Source organism: Labrus mixtus, chromosome 10, assembly GCF_963584025.1.
Source record: "Labrus mixtus chromosome 10, fLabMix1.1, whole genome shotgun sequence".
Classification (NCBI taxonomy): Eukaryota; Metazoa; Chordata; class Actinopteri; order Labriformes; family Labridae; genus Labrus; species Labrus mixtus.
The window spans coordinates 11,745,798-11,765,840 of NC_083621.1; the positions used below are offsets into that span (position 1 = coordinate 11,745,798).

Sequence of the window (20,043 nt, forward strand, 5' to 3'; positions counted from 1 at the left end):
GCATGACCCTCAATGACAAAATGTATAATAGCTGAAAGCAAAAACATGTGATTTAAGTTCTCACTCGTTTTTAATTGGTGACACTGATTTCTTTTGTAAGTCAAACATCTGATGAAACTGAAAGAGTGTTTATTCACATAATCATGAGTCAGATGGTACAGTATTCCTTTTTATTTATCTGGCAAAATAATAAAAAGGGAAGCATTTGGAAAGAGTCTAAGTTAACAGTCAGGAAATACAAAAATAGAGATAAAACAATTCTAACAGCTGTTTTGATTTATTTCCTCTTTTTCTCTCCAAATGGAAAAAAACTATATTTCTTTGGATCAACATATAATAATAATATGGATTGTGTACATATAAGATATCTTTAACACAGGATTCACAAATACATGTTCAGCCCCACCATGCAACGTCTAACTGCCCATCAGTTCATGATCCAGTAATGTCCGTTCTTCGTTTTTGTTTTATCCCACCCCTTTATCTCCACGTATTTCTAATAGATATCTTAACATTATCTCCTCTGTGTCATGCCCCCTGAAAACCTCCAGTCTTTCTCTGGTGAAAAGATCACAACTCTTCACCGTGTCAGGACGCCTGGAGACTCACAGCTTGATGGAGGATGATGCTGTTCATGCTTGTGGTTGGACTTATGTCTGGAGAGTCCTTAACATGGAGCAAAGCGTTGATGTGGCTGGTCCCTAACCCTCCTCCTCTAGTCCTCCCGGACTATCCCACGTTTGGACGGGGGCACCAGGTGTTCGGGCAGCTCAGATGGCAATTCATGGCCCTCCAGCTTCACCTTGATCAGGTGATTGGCCAGAGCAAACTCCTCATCGTCGAGTAGGCCATCTTTATCCACGTCTGCTAGCTTCCAGATCTTCCCCAGGACTGTGTTGGGCAGCTTGGATTTCACCATTTCTTTTTTGGCTGCAGCTCCGGACACTTTGCCGTTGATGGGTGAGAGGGTGTAGAAGATCTCATCATATGAAGGCTTGTCACGGCCCACCACCCACTCCAGCTCATCAATGCCTTCGCTGGCTCCCTCGCCATAACCATGACCAAATGGACCGCTCATGGTTCCCTCAAAGGCTCCACCCTTTACGATCTGACTGGGCATGGCCGCCTCTTCCTGGCGCACCAGAGCCATGAGTCGGGCGATGTCATTGGCGAGCATGTCCTCCACTGCCTCCAGCAGCTTGGGCTTCAGCGCTACAAACTTAGAGAAGTCCTGGCCGTTCAGCAGCTCCTGAAGGGATGGGGAGAAAAAAACAGGAATTGGTGATAGAAATAGATCAGTCTTCAGTGGCTACCAATGGGAGTAGCATACAAGAAGCAGGATTTCCTGACAAACCAGGAAAAATAAATCTCATCCTTGTCCTGGCCCATCCTGGAGGGCAAGGGAAGGAAAGAAGGGCAAAGATGTGAAGAGAGTAAAGGTTGAAAGGCCATTCTACTATGAACTTGTTTTTTTTTTTTCAACTTCTTCTAACAAGCTGAAGAAAGAGTCAAAGTAGAGAAGTAAGTTGTCATTTCTGTATAACCACAGTACACTTGTTATCTCACCTGCATCTTGGCGAGGTTGGGAAAGTCTCCAGGTGAGATCTGGTGCTCCTTCTCGATCCTATGGTAGGTCTCCCCCAGGTTGGCTATCAGCTCCTTCTTTTTGGAGTCTTTTCCAAACACACTCGGCATGTCTTTTTTAAGGGAGCTGATAATGTATGCTTGTACCTGGACACCATGAAGAAAAGAATATTTTACACTGATGATTGAACTGCACTTTTGTGGTTAGACTGTGGGGAGTTGGATTGAAGTTTACAAAATTGCAATAACCTTATGACACTAGTTTTCACTTCTGCATTTGGGTTAAATAAGAAATAGTTACAGAGTTGCATTAAAAAGGGCATTTTGGGTAACTGTACTCTTGTGGGATTAGGATAGTGGTGTGAGAATGAGGAAGAAAGAGCATAGATAAAATCTGTTGTGCAGCTTTTAAAGTGGGCGTTTTATAGCCGTTCTCACGGCTTGGCTGAAGTAGTGGCAGATACAGTATGAAACTTGATCCACTGTTTCTGTCCTGGTGGAAACTGGAACTATTGGATAGATTGCCATGGACATTTGTACAGACATTCTTGCTACTCATGCGACCCACCCCCCAAGTAAAAAGGTAATAACAATTCCCTCCCACTTCCCTCCACCATCATTAAAATGTTAATTTGTTAAACATAGTTTGTTAAGTTATTACCTGTAAAACTAATAACATTCCCATCAGCTGTAGTTGTGTTTTGCAGGATACAGTGCTGCTAGGATTTCTTTATGCTCTTCATCATGTGAATACTAACCTTGGCGAGGCGCGCTCGTTTGATGAGGTCGTTGAGTTTACGTAGGGCTGCATTACGTGGCAATGATTGAATGTCCAAGAACAGATCCTGCTCCTCTGCCTCAAACAACTTCCTGTTGTCAGGGACCAAAAGGGGCTGGGTCCAGAATGACCCGATGTACACGCGCACCACCTTGAATAAGTAGGCACATGTTAACCTCCTTTAATCTAAACCATACCTCAGGTTACACTTTACTGCCCACACCACACCAGAAGAAGTTGTTTTACAGGTCCCAAACATGCCGCTGAATTGGCTCAATGTCCAAGGAAACAGAAATACACTTGTAAATTTGTGTGCCCAAAATAGACATGCGGGATGTGTGACATGACTGAGGTTTACAGTGAAGCAACAATAACATTTTAAAGTGTTTCTGCATTGTGTTTCACATGCTGTAAGCAGGCTTCACATAGCAATGCACTGAAAGTCAATGAATAATTCTCCACATGATCCAAAGGTGTCTCTGCTATCAGTATGGATATGGCCCCTGATTAAACATTAACCACAACAGGCAGAGAAAAATCATAAGACTTGCTAGGTCACATGATATCAGGTTTCCAATTAGATAGTGAAAGATGGTATTATTAGTGTGTCACATTCATTACATACTGTACATATATACAGTACCGTAAGTGTTTCCTTCTGTAACAATGACAAACTGAAAATGCTAGCTTTAATCAGTCAGACATGTTGTCCATTCAAATGACTGAGGGGGTTTCACAAAAGAGCAATGTGCTTTTTACCTCAGGTGTGTTGATGATCTTCCCCAAAGACCACATGAGAGCTCCATAAACCCTCATGAGCTGCTGAGTGCTGATCTGGTCCGCTTTGTTCAGGACCACGCGCATTTTGTCCTCATGGTTTTTAAGAGCTCGGATCACCTCCGAAAACTCATCAGAGATGTCCAGCTTGTGGGCATCGAACAGGAGAATGATGCGGTCCACGCGCTCCGCAAACCACTCCAACACTGCAGCAAAGTCATAACCTGGGGACAAAAAAAAGAAAAAGGCAGTCTGTTTAAATGTGGGATCTGTACAGGAACTGAGGAGCAAATCGGATACCAATTCTGAGTTTAGTTTTTGTTACCAGCTCTGATTGTAGCTTTTCGAGAAGGATGCTGCTGTTTAAGTTGTGAGTGGGGATTAAGCATGTGGTATCATGTCAAATACTCTCTTACTTCATGCCATTACTGAATGGATACATTTACGCCAGTTAATGTTTCCATTATGACTTTTCTAATATAAGCTACTGCACAGTTTTCTCTGACTTACTTTTTACTGATAAGGATTATGTTTGATCCCTTACTGTTGAGTTTGATTGAGTACTCATAAGGCCTTGTTGGTTTAGTAATCAGCTAAATGAGATTAAATTCAGAGCAGTACTGATATAGTTTATTTTGTCTATTACAGAAAAATTCATTATCAAGGGCAAATTGGATAAGCAGCTCTAAGCTCTTGTGTTGAATGCTGCATTTAGGGTTTGATTACAGTCATTTCTGTGATGGTAGGAAATTAATGACCCAATATAACTCGAGGGAAACGTAGAATAACTCTGTGGTAAGAGGAAGATGAACGCAGAGGTGTACTAACATTGGACCTTGAGAGTCCAATGCTTATTTGTCATTGGTTGTTTTCCACTCATGTCAGTTTGAAAGCATATCTGACATTTTGCACAAGAACAGTGCTCAACAACAGTACACATTGATTTGACCTCTTTAGCTATTGTTTTTAGTGTGGGTTCCTGTATTTCTCCACACCTCTAAGCAGTTAATAAATTGTTGTGTTAGAGCATGTTTAAATGTTCCAAGTCATATTGATCTTATAATGTTTAGATAAGGGCAGAGCTTTCTTCTCTGGTTACCTATTAACTAGCTGCACTGAGTAGAGCCCGGAGGTAAAGACACTTTGTATGTTTTAAGGAACCTGATTTGTCAATCTAGGGAATAAATGTCATCCATAACGTATCAGCAACATGCCTTAAAAACAACAGGGCTTGTGTGTATAAAAAGATAAAAAGGAACTAAAACAGCAAACACAGGCAGGAAATATGAAGTAAATGTATATGCTCTGTCAGTGTCGGCCTGAGCTGAAACACATTTCTACCACCGCTGAAGAACAGAAACTTGCTTTGCCTTTCACTTCTTTGGTTATTAGAATAGCAGGGGGACTAACTCAAATTACATAAAACAGGTTTTTTTTCCTGAACTTTCTTTAGCTTTGAGGAGCTAAGGAGGGAGGAAGAGAGAATTGTGGTTTTGATTAGTGTCTGTGTGTCATCTGATCAGAGAAGAATGCAGTTGCTCTAAAAACTCATCTCTGCTGTCGCACAATCAACGCCAGATCTGCTGCACATGCATTCCAACATGGATGGCTTTTGTCTACGTCTGAGCACATGTATATTAAAGAGAGACAGAGATCAAATCTATATAGAGAGAGCTAAAATGATCAAATAGAGATGGAGAGATGGTTAAAAAGAGAAAGAAAAAATGGAAGAGATACAGAGGGTGAGTAAAAGTGAAAGCAAAAGTTAAATGGAATAAGAGATGGACAAGGATAGGGGCAAGAAATCCCCCTCAACAAATAGGACTTTGTTCATGTTTGTGTGCATGACGACAAATGAAAGTCGATGGGGATAAAAATTGAATATTTAAGGTCCAAGCTCCCTGTGGGAGCCAGTTGAGAACATTTGCTCATTCCTTCTTGAGTCTGTTTTTAAAACACATGTCTGGGAATCTGAGGGAGAGACAGCTGCTCAAGTTTGGAATTACTTATAACTCATATCATCAGCCACAGCCATTTCTTTTTTCATAGTCACATCCATGCAGGTTTAAACCAGCTCACTTGTAAAGAATTTGAACACGCTCAAACGTATGTGTCAACCATTGATAGATACAATGGAAGGCTAAATCAGATACTATTTAAAAAGTCAAAAATCGAAGGGATAATCAGATGAGAAAAGTACGACATTTTGGGAGATATTATTAATATATACATTTATTTCTTTGGTTTGGTGTCTGTAAATATGAAGCCACTGTCAGGAGCTGATTAGCTTTTAGGCTATAAAAACTACACTTTTAAAAGCCTAACCAATTTAAAAGACTGGTTGCATCAGACACTCTCTTTATCAACATCCTTCCTTCTAAAACAGGCAAAAATGTTCCACTGCATGTGGTCTTTCGCTCTCACACATGATCTCAAGTGGAAGTGTATGTAAACTAACACTAGACTACCTACAACTTATTTTACCAAAGCGTTGCAATAAGGAAAAAAACAAGGGCAGAAGGCTAAACAAGTCTGAATGGGTTATTGGTCAGGGTCACTCAGTCAACACAATTGTCTTCAACAACACCTTGAGTTGAGATATACTCGTTTAATTTTTTAACCTGTTTTTATCAAAATGAGTTAGCTAGCTATGGGTTGCCTCAGGGGCAACTATTGTAGTCTAAAACTATCCATTGAGAAATGCATCAAGGATGTTTTGGGCTCAAGTTCTACAAGTATACACTCTGACAATCTTTTCTCTTCCTGTTACCAACAGTATTCAGTATGTAAACATGAACATATTGAACTTGTCAGTATTCATGACAAGTAATCAACAGTGACAATGGGCAAGACGGCAACCTGTTCTGCATTATTCCAGTTTCATAATAGTTTTGGCATTTCATAGTTCACCAACGAGGAAGTACTGACACACAATGCTGACTTTAACAAAAAATAATTCACATTCAAAGTATTATGCAATGACAAAGCTTGCAATTCATGAATGAACAACAAAATAACAACTTCTGAAAGTAAAGCCGTTAAAGACCTTCAGACCATAGTGGTGGACAAAGCCAGTAGGCAAAGTACTGACACATACACATACACACACACACACAAACATGTCCGACACACCTCAGCTGTACAATCCAGTTCCTGTTTATATATGACACAGTACAGTTCAGTATGTCTGGGCAGTACAGTATTGTATCAGTGTTTATATAGAAACAGTCGTAAGGATAGCAGTGTGTATGAGAAAACGAGACAGAGAGTGTGTGTGCCTTTAAGAGTAAAAACTTAAAAGTATGTATGTGTGGAAAAAAACTGTCTGAGGTATGAGGCATCAGATTTCATCTGTTCCTTATTCTCGTACAGGGTCACCTCCACTATGACGGCCTTTTCATTCAAAAAAGAACCAAACCATCTTTTCGTTTGTTATTAGATTCAACTTATTTATGCTTGTGTAAATGAAGTCACTCACTTACTGTTTAATCTCACATTCCTCATGAGGGCTGTCACAAACTCAGTTTCACAATTTATTAATTCTATTACTGTAATTGATTATTTCATAGATTAATTAAATGTCAAAAGAGTAAAAAAGGAAATATAAATGTTCTATCACCAAAAGTAATGTTTGAAATAGCTTGTTAAGTGTTCCCAACAGTCCTAAAGTGAAAGACACTTAATAGAGATATAAGAGAAGTAAAGTTTTAAGCCATAACCAAAGACATTCTCTGAAAATTACCTAAAATGATGAAACAATTACCAAAACAGTAGCAAATTCATTTCTTTTAACTGGCAGGTACTTCCTATACTTGTACTACTCTTCCTTCTTGTTGCGTCTCCTGAGCAGATATACTGACTGTATATAAGCTTTCTATGTAATACAGACGATGGAGGTGGTGGGAGGAGAAGGTATTGGGAAACTCTCTGCTATGTTTGCCATTTTACTCCACATCCTTTCCCTAGAGTACACAAAAACTCTACAGCTTGTATGTGCACTTCCTCTTAAAGAGGCTCCAATCAGGTAGAAAAAACAGAAGCTGTGTTCAGCTGCACAGTTATCATCTGTCTTGATTTTGTAGGATCATCAAAAGTAAGGGAAAAGCTGCATATGAGGCAAAACTGAAGGTTGCAGTCACGTTGGAGCACATGGTTAAAAATACAAATCTATTGATTTCAGCAGACCATAGGGAAATGACTCAGATATAAAGTGATAAATGGTACAATGCAGACAAACAAAAATGTCGCACAGCTGCATAGGAAATGTTTTCTGCTGTCGTTAATTTAGTCTAAAGCTAGCTGCAGAGTAAAATTGAATAGGAGATAGAAAAACAAAACAGGGGGGGAGGATGTGAAAAAGGAGTGTGCTGCAGAAAACCACAGGTACAGAAACAGGAAATGAACTTCAAAGTGTTTTGAGGACTCTCAAAGGCCTCTATCAGATTACCATGACCCGTTTGGTTAGGCTCTGACCTGAGGGTGTTTAGAGTTAAATACAGGTTGGACTGCACTAGCCAGACTGTTGGAGTTGACTTAGTGAGGCACGTGCCAAACAGAAATACCAGAGAGAGAGACTGAGGGAAGTGCATGTAGGTTAAGCATGTTTCCTTTTCATATTTGAACTTGAGAATTGCTATTCTTTCATTTTAGATCCTGAGGATCTCTGTTTGAATTTTTTCAACGTTTTTGAGCAGAATGTGGCTTTCTAAAACAGTATAGCACAAGTGAGTTCGAGAATGATAAAAGGTTGGCTGTTTATTTCAGACAGACCTCTGCTTATCCTCTGCTTCTCCCCAGACAGGATTCCAGGAGTATCAATGATACTGATGCTCTCCAGGACGGGGTTAGGCATCTGGGCACACATGAACCTGCCAAGAAAACACAGGGATGAGAGAGGAAATGGTACAGGCAACAGAAGGTGAAAGAGGGTTAAAGAGGAGATTCAACAATGAGACATACTGGAAGAGAATAAGGGCAGGAGTGACGCAAAAACAGTTGGATGAGAATGTTTATACATAAGCTTGGCATTAAACAGACATTATTCTTGAGCTTTTAGTAACGTACTTCATTCTCTCACGCACCAACCTTAGTGAAATACCTTAAACAGCTTCAACACAAAACAGTAACTGGTGGGATCAGAGTGCAACCCCATATCAGATGACTTTGTAGTGGAAAAAAAGGTCACCTTTATATTACAGGCTTATTAAAGTAAGTTCATTTATTAAAAAATAATTTAAAATTAGTTTTTTTTAAATACATGACACTTTTGATGCCCACTGCTACAGTTTTCTCTGTGTTGTTTTCTGAGTTGAGACTAGGGATTCAACTGGATAGTCATTTTGAAACTGAGAAAAGGCTAACAGGATCACACACACACACACACACACACACACACACACACACACACAGACGAACACAAAGTGAGAGGATGAGTGGTTTTGCATAAACCCACAGTATCCCACTCAAGACAAAGAAAGGGATTGTTAAGGAACCCCACAGCTCCAAGCACTGCTTCTCACTCTGCAGGCTTTTTACTCAATCTGAACCAAAACTCAAAACATGAGCTCAGAGGCACTGGGTCATAAGACTTGGAGAACTTTGCTTTTACATTCCTGTTGTAACCACACTAAGAGCAGATACACACAGACCCACACACACAACCCTAACAAAGATCTCATACCACACGCAGGGAGGAAAAGGGAAAAATCCAAGGACAATGAACAAGTCAAAGGAATATGAGAGAGCGGCCTCTTGAACACAGACCTTATGTATACTATTACTTAACAATAATAGTGACAGCAAGTGATAACAAACATGCAGGTTTTTTCCACTCCCTCTCTAAGCTGACTATCCATGATATCCAGTTGGAAATTTGGCATAGGTTTTCCATTAAACTATCTTTCCTTACATTTTCCATGCAGAGCTTGTAGGAAAAAATGCTCTGATGAACTCGGAATTCTTAGAAACAGAGAACCCTACCAGGCACTGGAGGCCCCTGGAGCCTAGATATATCAGAGAGCCTTCGCTGTTAGAATGTCTCAAGAGTGTGAGAAACCCATCCTATATGTGAAGTTGCAGCCCTGGGATGAAGGCATGGGTTAATTTTCCATATCCGACCACTTATTTGAGAGGAGTACGGGCTCCAGCTCCAGAAAGAAGGTCTTCCTCTCCTGCCTCAACTCTTGACCTATTAACTTTTCTCTCATCGTAACCTCAACTTCCTGAAGAGAGAAGAGGAAACAGGGCGGATGGGAATGGAGCGGGATCCACAAAATGTGTCACCTTTCCATGGTTGCTTCCTTTAAATCTCCCCATGTGTGTAAGTTAGGCCTGCAATGTGCGATAACGATATGATGTGCTAAATAAACAAACATTTAAAACTGCATATTAGTTAAGCTCAAGGTTTTCATCTGCTGTTCTTATGTTTTTCCACATCATTTGTGTTCTTGCAACATATTTGTCCTTTTTTTTCCCCCCACCACTCATTTGAAACTTTTTAAATCTGAGGGTAGCTGATAGCTAGCTTGAGCTTCTTCTGACTGTTATGAAATTATGTGAAAGCATGGTCTTTATACTCAGGCCTCATTCTATTAAGTAAAATGTAGACATAATTAGTGAGAAACCATTGCTTTTTTACAGAAAAAGAAATTCAAACTATAGAGATGTGCTTATTGCAAATGATCATATCGCCATAAGGACAAAATTGGGACTACCGGTAATTGCACAGAACTTGTAAATGATCATTGTATTATAAATTCAGTATCTTCAAACCAGTCCTACACCCTTGTATTAGTTTGTTGGGTGCTCTATAAGTCTGTACATGTGTGAGGCCCTACCTCAGTAAAGTGCAGAGTCAGTGTCCTGGAATAACAGGCCATGAGCAGGACAGGACAGAGTAGGACAGTGCAGGCCAGGGTGGGCCAGTGCGGAACTTACACTTTGCTGACTCTGGTTTTACTGACTAATAGCTTACAGAGGGCACAATCATACTGAGGCCCTCTGACTGCTGTGGAATTTTAACTAGAAAAAAAAGAGCTCACAGATATGTGGGTTTATCTTGATCTGAAAGAAAAGTATGAAGAATGCTTTCATTACAGTTTAGGCATTGGTTAAAATCAGTCTACATACCTTGGGATCATGGACTGTCTGTAAATATTAGTGGGCAAAGCCTGAGTGACATCATTAGTTACTGAAGGGGGCTTGGGAAGCCCGTCGATGGAGGTGGCCACGATGGATAACACTGTGTCAACCTAACTTTCAGTAAACCCAAAACCAAGCAAAAGAGCTAAAGCTGAGGCGGGTCTTAAAACTGCTGTCAAACCGCTAGACCACGCCGGCCTGTGAGTTAGGTCAGCCACACGCCGAATAATGAATAACTCTCATTTATCATAAAATCAAAACTGATGAGTTTAAAAGAATAATACAACCCTCGAAGCCAGGCTCAAGTGGACACTTGATGAAATGCAGGTTTGTGCACCTCTGCATTGGCTTAATTTTTAAACACTGGAGGTTGCCACTTTCTTGGGTTACAATCTGAAACCAGACTGCTTCAAAATAGAAATAATAGGAAAATTGGCAATTGACTAGAATACACTAACTGTTACTTTAGACACAAATAAACAGTTGGTTTGTGGATCTCATGACAGATTTCTGTTTACTCTCTACATAAATAACTGATTACACTAAGAGTGACTTTCTGAGGGTGGTAGTTAAAGGCTAATCTATATTTTGAATGACTATGGTTAAAGAGCTACACAACAAGGCCTTGTGTGCTCTTCTTCTCCACCTACGAATCTGCCAGTTAACAATCCGATACTCAATATCTCCTGTTGACTTTTATGAGCAAAAACAAATTAGACCAAGCAGAGGCCAGTTGAAATAGTTTTGGCCTCATGAGAGGAAAGTTGAAAACTGGCCGAGTCAGAGATAAAAACAGTTTGTCTGGTAAACTCAGGTAAAAAAAATAAATACAGAAAACAATTATAATAAAGAAAAAAATTAAATGCGTCAAGGTTCTTGACTAAAGTTTTGTCAACTCTGGCCTTCTCTGGGCAATGTACCAAAACAAAAGATTAAATATGTATCTGGCCTACACAGAGTTGTTCAAACAGATCATCTACCTGCTTTGTCATAAACACATTTTCTGTTTTGTACAATTATGAGAGATTGAATATGCTTATTAGACAAAGATGCACAGTCAAATCAATGGGAACCACAAATCCCTTGATATGGCAGTCGGCATGTTTAGGTCCAATAGTTTGACAAATGATGCTGCAATGGACAATAGCCTTTGTTTATACACAAACGTATCTCTTTTCCTCTCAGGTCTATATTAAACTCCAAAGAGGTGATTTGTAGTCATTGAAGTCCGACCTTGCACCCTTAAAAGTGTCATTTAAGTGTTATTTATTTTTCATTCAGAGTTTGACTTGTCTCATTTGGCGGAAACTTGCGAGATAACACAAACACTTGAAATAATTCACGGAAGGGATCTCTGTGGATAATGATAAAGAAGGCCTCACTGAGGAAATTTCTAGTTGAGTGTTAATCCCACATGGCTACATAACTTTAATATGTTATTACAATCTTAATATTACAGTAAAAGTTCAGGACAAGTTACTTTTGTGTATAAATTGTTCATCTGTTTAGATGCTGACACTAATGTGACACCACATTGTGACACCACATTATGAAGGCTCTGGGGGAGTATACCCACATCCTCTACAGGAAGTTACATCATCAGCAATTGATTGCTGGCCATCTAATGTCATCACAAATCCACACACAAGATTGTTTTAGCTTTCAAAAGGCGTGACCACACTGGCTCTTACTCAGCACGTGCAGTAACACTTTACACCCTGACTTTGCTATGGAGAACATCACTTCATATACTCAGCAAAAAATGTCCTTCCTGTAATCCATCTTAACTAGTTAAAAAAGCATGCTCCATCAGCAGCCAAGTTTGTCTCTGTATTTCTAGATTGTTTCACTTTCTCTTCTGCTTCTACAGGTGTTTGCCCATTCTGAGCAATACCCTGGGTTTGACACAATGGAGTTTTTCTCCACACAGTGTCACTACACATGAATTTCTGGATCACCAGACATGTGAATCAGTCTCCAATGAGCTGAATGTCTTGACCCCAACCTGCTGATGCAATGAAAACGTTCAAGAAAACACTTTAACCTTTAGTAATATAATTTCACCTGGTCTAGTGACGGGAAAGGAAAAGGGGAGTTGGCGATGTCGCCTTCTACCGATTAAGTAACACTTATATGACCATCCGATAAGGAATTTATGGTACCGCCAACCCAGGACGGGACAAGGTCAACCTGTTGCCTAGCAACATCACATACAACTATTTGTACTTTCAAGGTGCCACACTGTGACTTGGGCCTGAGGGATTAGTCACCAGTGACTCTGTCAGGTGCTTAAAGGAAGAAGTCCCAGATGAAGGGCAAGGCGCAATATTATAATGTTTAATCAGAAGTGAAAGGACTTCCTTTTCCATGTGATAAGTTGTTGGAAAGCACCTTGCTTTGCACAGTGGCTCTCTCCCCTACCTATTGACACTTAACACTTGAATTCTCTCAGTTACTTTCACAATTGGCTGTTCTTCAGCTGGGATCATTGCACAACAGCATATTGCGAGTTTACCTTGAAAGAGTGTGGTACGTGTAAAGACATGTCGAGAGGGCATTTAAACTAGTGGGTGACGTATTGTCACACTTCTTAACACACGGTTGGATTTCCCAATTATATTAAGACAAGAATCACATAAAGTTGACATTAATTATTTTCATTCATACATTAATGAATGAGTGTCTGTCACTTCCGGGCTCAAATCATGTAGTCCTTGATATTACATTTTTCAAATTGCTCAGTGAAAGCTGTTTTTTTAAAGAGGTTTCACGACTTGGCACGGTTATTACCTGTTGAGGAACGCGTTGCCAAAGGCGTTGAGTTTGCGGAAGGGCTTCTTGGGGTCGACGACCAGGGCATTACCGGGTATCACCCCTTCCTGGTCGCCGTGCATCACCGCGATGAAAGAGTCCGTAGTCGGCTCGGGGCCAATCCGCATACCGGGGAAGTCCTGCTCCATGAGGTGCCGGATAAAGGTGGTCTTCCCGGTGGAATACTGACCCACCAGGAGGACCATGGGCTTGTTGTCGAAGTCGGCATCTTCGAGAGCAGGGGAGTGGAAGTCGTGGAATCGATACGTGTCCTCCAGTGGGAACAGCTTGGTCCGGTAGAGGCGCCGCAGCCCTTCAGACACGTTCTGAAACAGCTCTGGATCCTTCTTCATGTTTTTTCTGAACATACTGACTGATATAGTGCGTGTCAGTATCACTCTCAGTAATAATTTGAATGGCGTGTGTGTGTGTGTGTGTGTGTGTGTGGATCTCTACCACCGTGAAGAGAGTAAGCTGCCTGCTGGAATGAAGCGACGGCTGGGCGAGGTCTTGGAAGTTTTTGTCCCCACCCTCCTACTCGCTAGTTAGCCACACCACCGCGAGTCATTCAGCGATAACTCCCTCCTCGACTGACGTTGGCTGTACTGTAAAAACGCCACAGCTTCAATCCACCATCAATATTTAGCTCTCCTTAACTCAATACAGTAGCTTTAGTGCGACACAATTGCTGAAGTAAAACGTCACAACTCGACTACTTAGCGGTCGGCTAACTCGCTTAGCAACCGGCTGTCAGTTGGGGAACCCCACCAAAGAAGGCACGCACTCACCGGAACAGCTTAGCACAACCTTCACAATAAAAGCCAGTCGCCTTTATTTCGTATGGTTTTTACTCCCAATTTAGGGCATTTTTTGTAATATTTGGCAGTGTCTTTATTTGTTACTTTCATCACCTTATGATTTATGATTAGCTTTGTTTTTTATTAACACAGCAATAATGTTTTATTTGGTTTCAATGTATATTGTAATGTCTATTTCGTATTGGAATTGTGAATTTATATTTATTTAAATTTTCTGTACAAAGCCCGAGAAGGATTTTTACATTTATATTTTCTTAAACAACCGAATATTACGTATATGAATTTGCCTCTTATTAAAGCAGCATATAAATCAATTATTATGTTGCAATTTTCTTGTTTCTCTATCAAAACATGCCACACATAGGCCTAAGGAAACAGTGACTCCTACTTGTATTTTCAGTTTTGTTTTCATATTACAACAAACTTCCCATATTTTTTTTATAATTTCTGTATATTTTTAGCATTTACTGTAAATGTTGCCTCATATTCATTTGCTGGCCTATGTATTTGTGTAGTTATTTTAGACAGCTACTGTAAAGGGGCTTGCTCAGGCATACAGGTTTTCCCTCTTTTCTCACACACTAACACACACACACACATAATACAATAGATATATTTATTTTATATGAACAACATAATACAGAAACAGACGTAAACTTAAAGGCTACAGGGCTTAAGGGGTTTAAGTTTATTTTATTGAAAAGCAAAACTGCACAGAAAAAAATACAATGAGGCACAGGATCTGAAAAACAAATACAGACGTTTTACACAGCCCATTAACCAAGATTCAAGTGTGAACTGTGAACATGATGTGAGAACTGTAATCTAAAAAGTGTCCCGTCAGGCAGCAGGCTTTGTCGACAAGAGGTGTCCCTCCACAGATAACAGCAACTCCACTGGAAGCCAGAGTATTTTCCATATGGAGATGCTGTTACAGCTGGTGAGACCCGCATAAAGAGCACAGCTGACACTGTGTGCAGATCATGAGAATCAGGTGGTGGTGCGTTTCATTTCACCACATTATTAGATGTACAGATTTCTGCTTATGCCTACCATTCTTGAAGTCAAATATTTGCTTCTTGTTACTTCATAGGCCAGCAGTTTTTATTGCAACATCTTCAAACTGTCAAATCTTAACAATACTTTCAAGATTTGCACATCACTAAATATTTGAACTAAATGACGGCTGTAGGACAAAACTTTCACCCATGAAATAATACTGCCCTCCTTTGGTTGGCCCAACCACATGAAATAAAATTACTTTATTTTTTAATAGGGCCCTCATGTGATAATACCACCCAACCTAATAAAGAAACATAAAAATAAAAAATATCATCCACTTGTATCTCCTGATCTTTTTTACTGCTTCTAAGAAACATTTTAACATAATGACACCTATAAAATCAGGGTCATTCACTCAATAAAAGTATGTTGAGAGTCAAGAGGGTGTGCCGTCTCAGCAAATGAATTTTAGCCTTTAGTCCATTAAAATTAATCTTTTACAGGGAGGCATTGATATGGCTTTGAACATGTATTGTTTCTTTGTGTACTCCTCCTCTCTTTAGTTTTCTTGAACCTCTCCTAACTCATCCCAACTGAGCTTTGACCCTTTCATCCTGTAAAAAAAAACAAAGCCATAAAGTAATTCAAGAGTAGATTATAAAGACCCCTATTGTCTTCGTCGACTTTGCCCACTGAGCCATATTTTTTAAAAGCAGGTAATTAAACTGTGAACGGTTTATCAGTGGATTCAGAGAATCTGCAAATCTCAGCACAAATATTGCAGTGGATGAGTTCATTAAGAACTTAAGAACTTCACATCATGTCTGAACAGAAAAGGTCTAGTCTTTGCTGACTAATCAAGTTTAAGGAGGAGTATGATATTTTTAAACAAGACATTGTGATACAATAACTACTAAGAAGCTTCACTCTTGCTCTATTGACAGGTGTTCGATTTACAAAAGGAACAAAAATCTACAGAAACTACCTTTTTTAGACTATGTTTTTAGACCATTTAAAACAGCTATCATGGTTACAGAAAGATATATCAGTATATCAGTAACTTTAGCCCTATCATCAGTGGTACAGCGTAGTTTCTTGGTGAAGGCCATCACCCAACAACTTGATTTACCGAGTTGTTTGTTACCTGGCAACCAATAGTTCCTTCAGGAGCTAAATTAACTTTTTTTTTTTTTTCAAGATTTGCCTCAAAAGCCATTTTGGGTCTTTATTTCCAGCCATTTAGTTTACTTTAATAAGATAGCAAACACACTCAGAGGATGATCTGTGATTGACTTTTGACTGATGAAAGAAAAAAATCAATTGACTTTCAGTGACTATAGGTGGAGACTACAAGTTGCTTGTAAACCTGATGTAGTTCAAATGTAATCCAAACAGAATAAAAAACATTGTTTTACATTTTAATCTTGTTAGAAATTACATCTTAAACAATTCTACAGGTATCATAGCATGAACGTTCAATGTTACGTGATCAATATTAAAAAAAATGGCAGAATTGAGTAACTACTTTCATTAAAAAGTAGAGTCATTAGAGTCATACTCACCACACTAACACGGCACATCAGGTTCTTTTCGGTCATTAATTCTGTTGGGAAAAAGCCAAAAACAATGGATACAATTAAATGACAAATAAAAATGTAAAGAAAATAAAACAAACAAAATAGAGTGAATGGTAAATGAGAGAGAAAAACAGTCAGTGAACGTGTTATGACTGAAGTCGGTCCCTGAGTAATGGTGGACTTGTGAAACAAGGCTACTTAAGACTGTGTGTGTGGGGGAGTAAAATTAATCATTACACTTACTGTAAATATGTAACAGATACCCATAAAAGTCAGCAAATTGTATTCTCTTTGAACTCAGGGACTTATGAAGATGGGATATAAAGCTTCTTTATCTGACCTTTTTATCTGAAATGTTAACCCACATGAAATCAGCTACGTGCAGCCTTGATTTTATTCCCACAACGTTTCTCAAAGAGGTTTTTAACACAGTTGGACCCAGTATTTTATCCATTATTAATAGTTCCTTGGCGGAAGGTGTGGTCCCCTCTGCTTTTAAACATGCTGTGGTCCAACCTTGATCCCACTGATTTTAACAATTTTAGACCAATCTCAAAACTTCAATTTTTATCAAAAGTTTTACAAAAGGTGGTTTCAACACAACTTTTATCTTTTATGACTGAAAATAACCTCTTTGAGAAATTCCAATCCGGTTTTAGAGCTTGTCACAGCACAGAGACGGCCCTCCTCAAGGTAACCAATGACCTTCTTTTAGCAGCAGATAGAGGGGAGGGCACAATTTTAATTCTTTTAGATCTTAGCGCAGCTTTTGATACTGTTGATCACACAATTTTAATTGATCATCTCAGAAAATGGGTTGGTTTAAAGGATACTGCACGTAGCTGGTTTTACTCTTATCTTTTAGAAAGAACCTTTGCGGTCACCATCGGTAACTACTCCTCCTCTACCTCTAACATTACCTGTGGTGTACCGCAAGGTTCGGTTTTAGGTCCCATTTTATTCTCCATTTATATGCTGCCTCTTGGCCAAATAATTGAACGCCACAAGGTCTCCTTTCACTGCTATGCAGACAACACACAGATATACCTTCCTTTGAGACCTGAGGACGCTAGGAGCCTAGCTGCTGTCAGAAACTGCCTAAACGATATCAACTGCTGGATGGCACAAAACTTTCTCCAACTGAACAATTCTAAATCTGAAATTATAGTATTCAACCCGCCAAACTCCACTCATATTTCAAAGAGCAGCCTCGGTCCCTTATTCGCCAATGTCCAACCCACCGCCAGAAATCTAGGAATAACATTTGATTGCAATCTCACCTTTGAATCCCATATCAAAACAGTTATCCGATCATGCTTCTTCCATCTACGCACCATCTCCAAAATTAAAACAATACTAACCCAACCAGACCTTGAAAAGATCATCTACACCCTCATTTTCTCCTGACTTGACTATTGTAACTCCCTCTTTTCCGGAATCACAAATAAGTCACTGTCTCGCCTCCAGCTAGTCCAAAATGCAGCAGCTAGGCTTCTTACTGGTTGTGGTTGTAACAGACGACATCACATCACTCCAATTTTAGCTTCATTACATTGGCTTCCTGTAAGTTTTAGAATTGATTTTAAGATTTTACTCATTACTTTTAAAGCATGGACGGGGCTGGCTCCAAACTATATAACAGAGCTACTGACACCATATGAGCCAGCCCGCAGTCTTAGATCCTCAGGTGGGGGCCTCCTGGTCGTTCCAAAGTCGAGATTTAAAACTAAAGGTGACCGGGCCTTTTCAGTCAGGGCCCCTCGACTTTGGAACGACCGCCTTGACTTTGGAACGACCTCCCTGAGGAGATAAGACTCGCAGATTCCCTCAATTCTTTTAAATCCCTTCTTAAAACATACTTTTTACAGACTTGCTTTTATGTGATGTCGTCTTCTTAATGTCTTTTCTTACTGGTTTTACTATTTTTATCTTCTTTTACTTCTTACTGTTCTTTTATTTATGCTCTTTATTTATGCTCTTTCTTTAATGCTCTTATCTCGTATTTATGCTCATATCTTAACTCCTCTTATGTTTTAACATGGTAATTTCTTATCTTACTTACTTTGTCTATTTATGTTTTATATTTATATATACTTTTTATTTTTATTAATATTATAGTTTTTTTATCCTTTAAGCGCTTGTTTCTTTTTCTTTTACTGCTCTTACCTTCTTATTGCTGTTATCTTTTTATTTGCTTTTAGCTCTTTTAGTTTCTTACATATTTTTTTAAATCTTTGGTCCTCTTGGTCTCAGCTCTTGTTGTTGGGTTATTATTATTTTATTATTATTGTTCAAGATGGAGAACAGCCAAAGGAGACTTCATCTGGCCTCGAGGTATTTCAGATAAGCCTCCACACACTTCTGCCTCTTCATTTAGTATGGGCACATTTTCCAAAAGCTATTGATATAGCCTACCTTGTAAAGCAGCCACATCACTTTTAAAATTACTTCAGTGGAAAGTGTATTAAACACAGACATGGCCACCATTAAGCACACGTGAGAGACATTATAACAAATCTGGTGTAGGTCTAAAAATGTTAAAACCACAGCAGTGGTACAAATTCATTCTAGCTACATTTGTTGTAATAATTGTTGGATAACACATGTAGAGACAAATACAACAGCTCCTGTTGTCACATTCTGACAGTATAAATCTTGACTAGAGGAGGGTGCGACACACTCACAAGAAATAATAATTCCTGCACATTTCTTTGAACAATGTTTTCTCTATTCTTTGCAAGCTAACTTGTTACTTTGTGTTGCTTTCCTCATATATATAATCAGTATAGATGCTGACATCACCTATTGTCAACACCTACTTCATGTAGTACTCTGGCTATGGAAGTATATTATATACATACAGAGAAAACAGTAAATCTTAATCCTTGTGAAGAAGAAACTGAAAGTAAGTCTCAGTTGGTTCTGATAATGTCCAAAGGTCGCTGCACTCCAAAACACTGGATGACTAAACCATTTTGTTAAGGCAATGTAGCAACCAGATGAGTTTTTTTCAATCTATTATTTATTTATTATTTATACCAGAAGAGAAATGTAACTTAGTATATTTACTCAAGTAGGCCTACTTTTTAATAGTAGGCTAAAGGTAAGTACACTTCACCAGAATGTAATGGTACTTTATACTTTTACTCCTTTGAGGTAAATATTGCACATTGTATACTTACTAATTCATTGTATTGTATATTTGTAAAAGTCTAGCAACAGGACATAACCCCATTAAAAACAACTTCCCTTCATCCTTCCATCAACTAGCCACAGACTTAAAATGCTGCAAACTCATTATTACAACAATAAAAAGACACTACAATAGAGGTGCTGCAGTACTTTTGTCTGTACAGCGGGTAGAAAAGAATAAATCTAGAAAGTTCTTATTATGCTGTGATTGTGTTTCAGTTTTACGAGCGTTGGCAAAACAAGTTGGCAAAACAAGAATGACATAGGCTATAGGGAAACATCCTCCAAAAAGTTGTGCTTTCTTTCAACAAGAGGAAACAGTAGAACACATTATCATTCACTGCCAAAGGGACCGAAGAGACTG

General features: G+C 39.1%; 2 protein-coding genes across 2 annotated transcripts in view; both read right to left on the bottom strand.

Moving 5' to 3' along the window:
- The window catches only part of mrpl18 (mitochondrial ribosomal protein L18), a 48,510-nt gene that overhangs the window by 24,856 nt on the left and 3,611 nt on the right, over window positions 1-20,043 (bottom strand). The gene's annotated exons all lie outside the window — the stretch shown is intronic.
- ehd1a (EH-domain containing 1a) lies at window positions 157-13,511 on the bottom strand. Its single transcript, XM_061048258.1, has 6 exons — window positions 13,070-13,511; window positions 7,910-8,007; window positions 3,122-3,363; window positions 2,343-2,513; window positions 1,567-1,731; window positions 157-1,249 (listed from the first exon to the last, which is right to left on the bottom strand). Exons 1-6 carry the CDS (start codon window positions 13,456-13,458, stop codon window positions 716-718), a joined length of 1,599 nt encoding a protein of 532 aa, XP_060904241.1. The 5' UTR covers window positions 13,459-13,511; the 3' UTR covers window positions 157-715.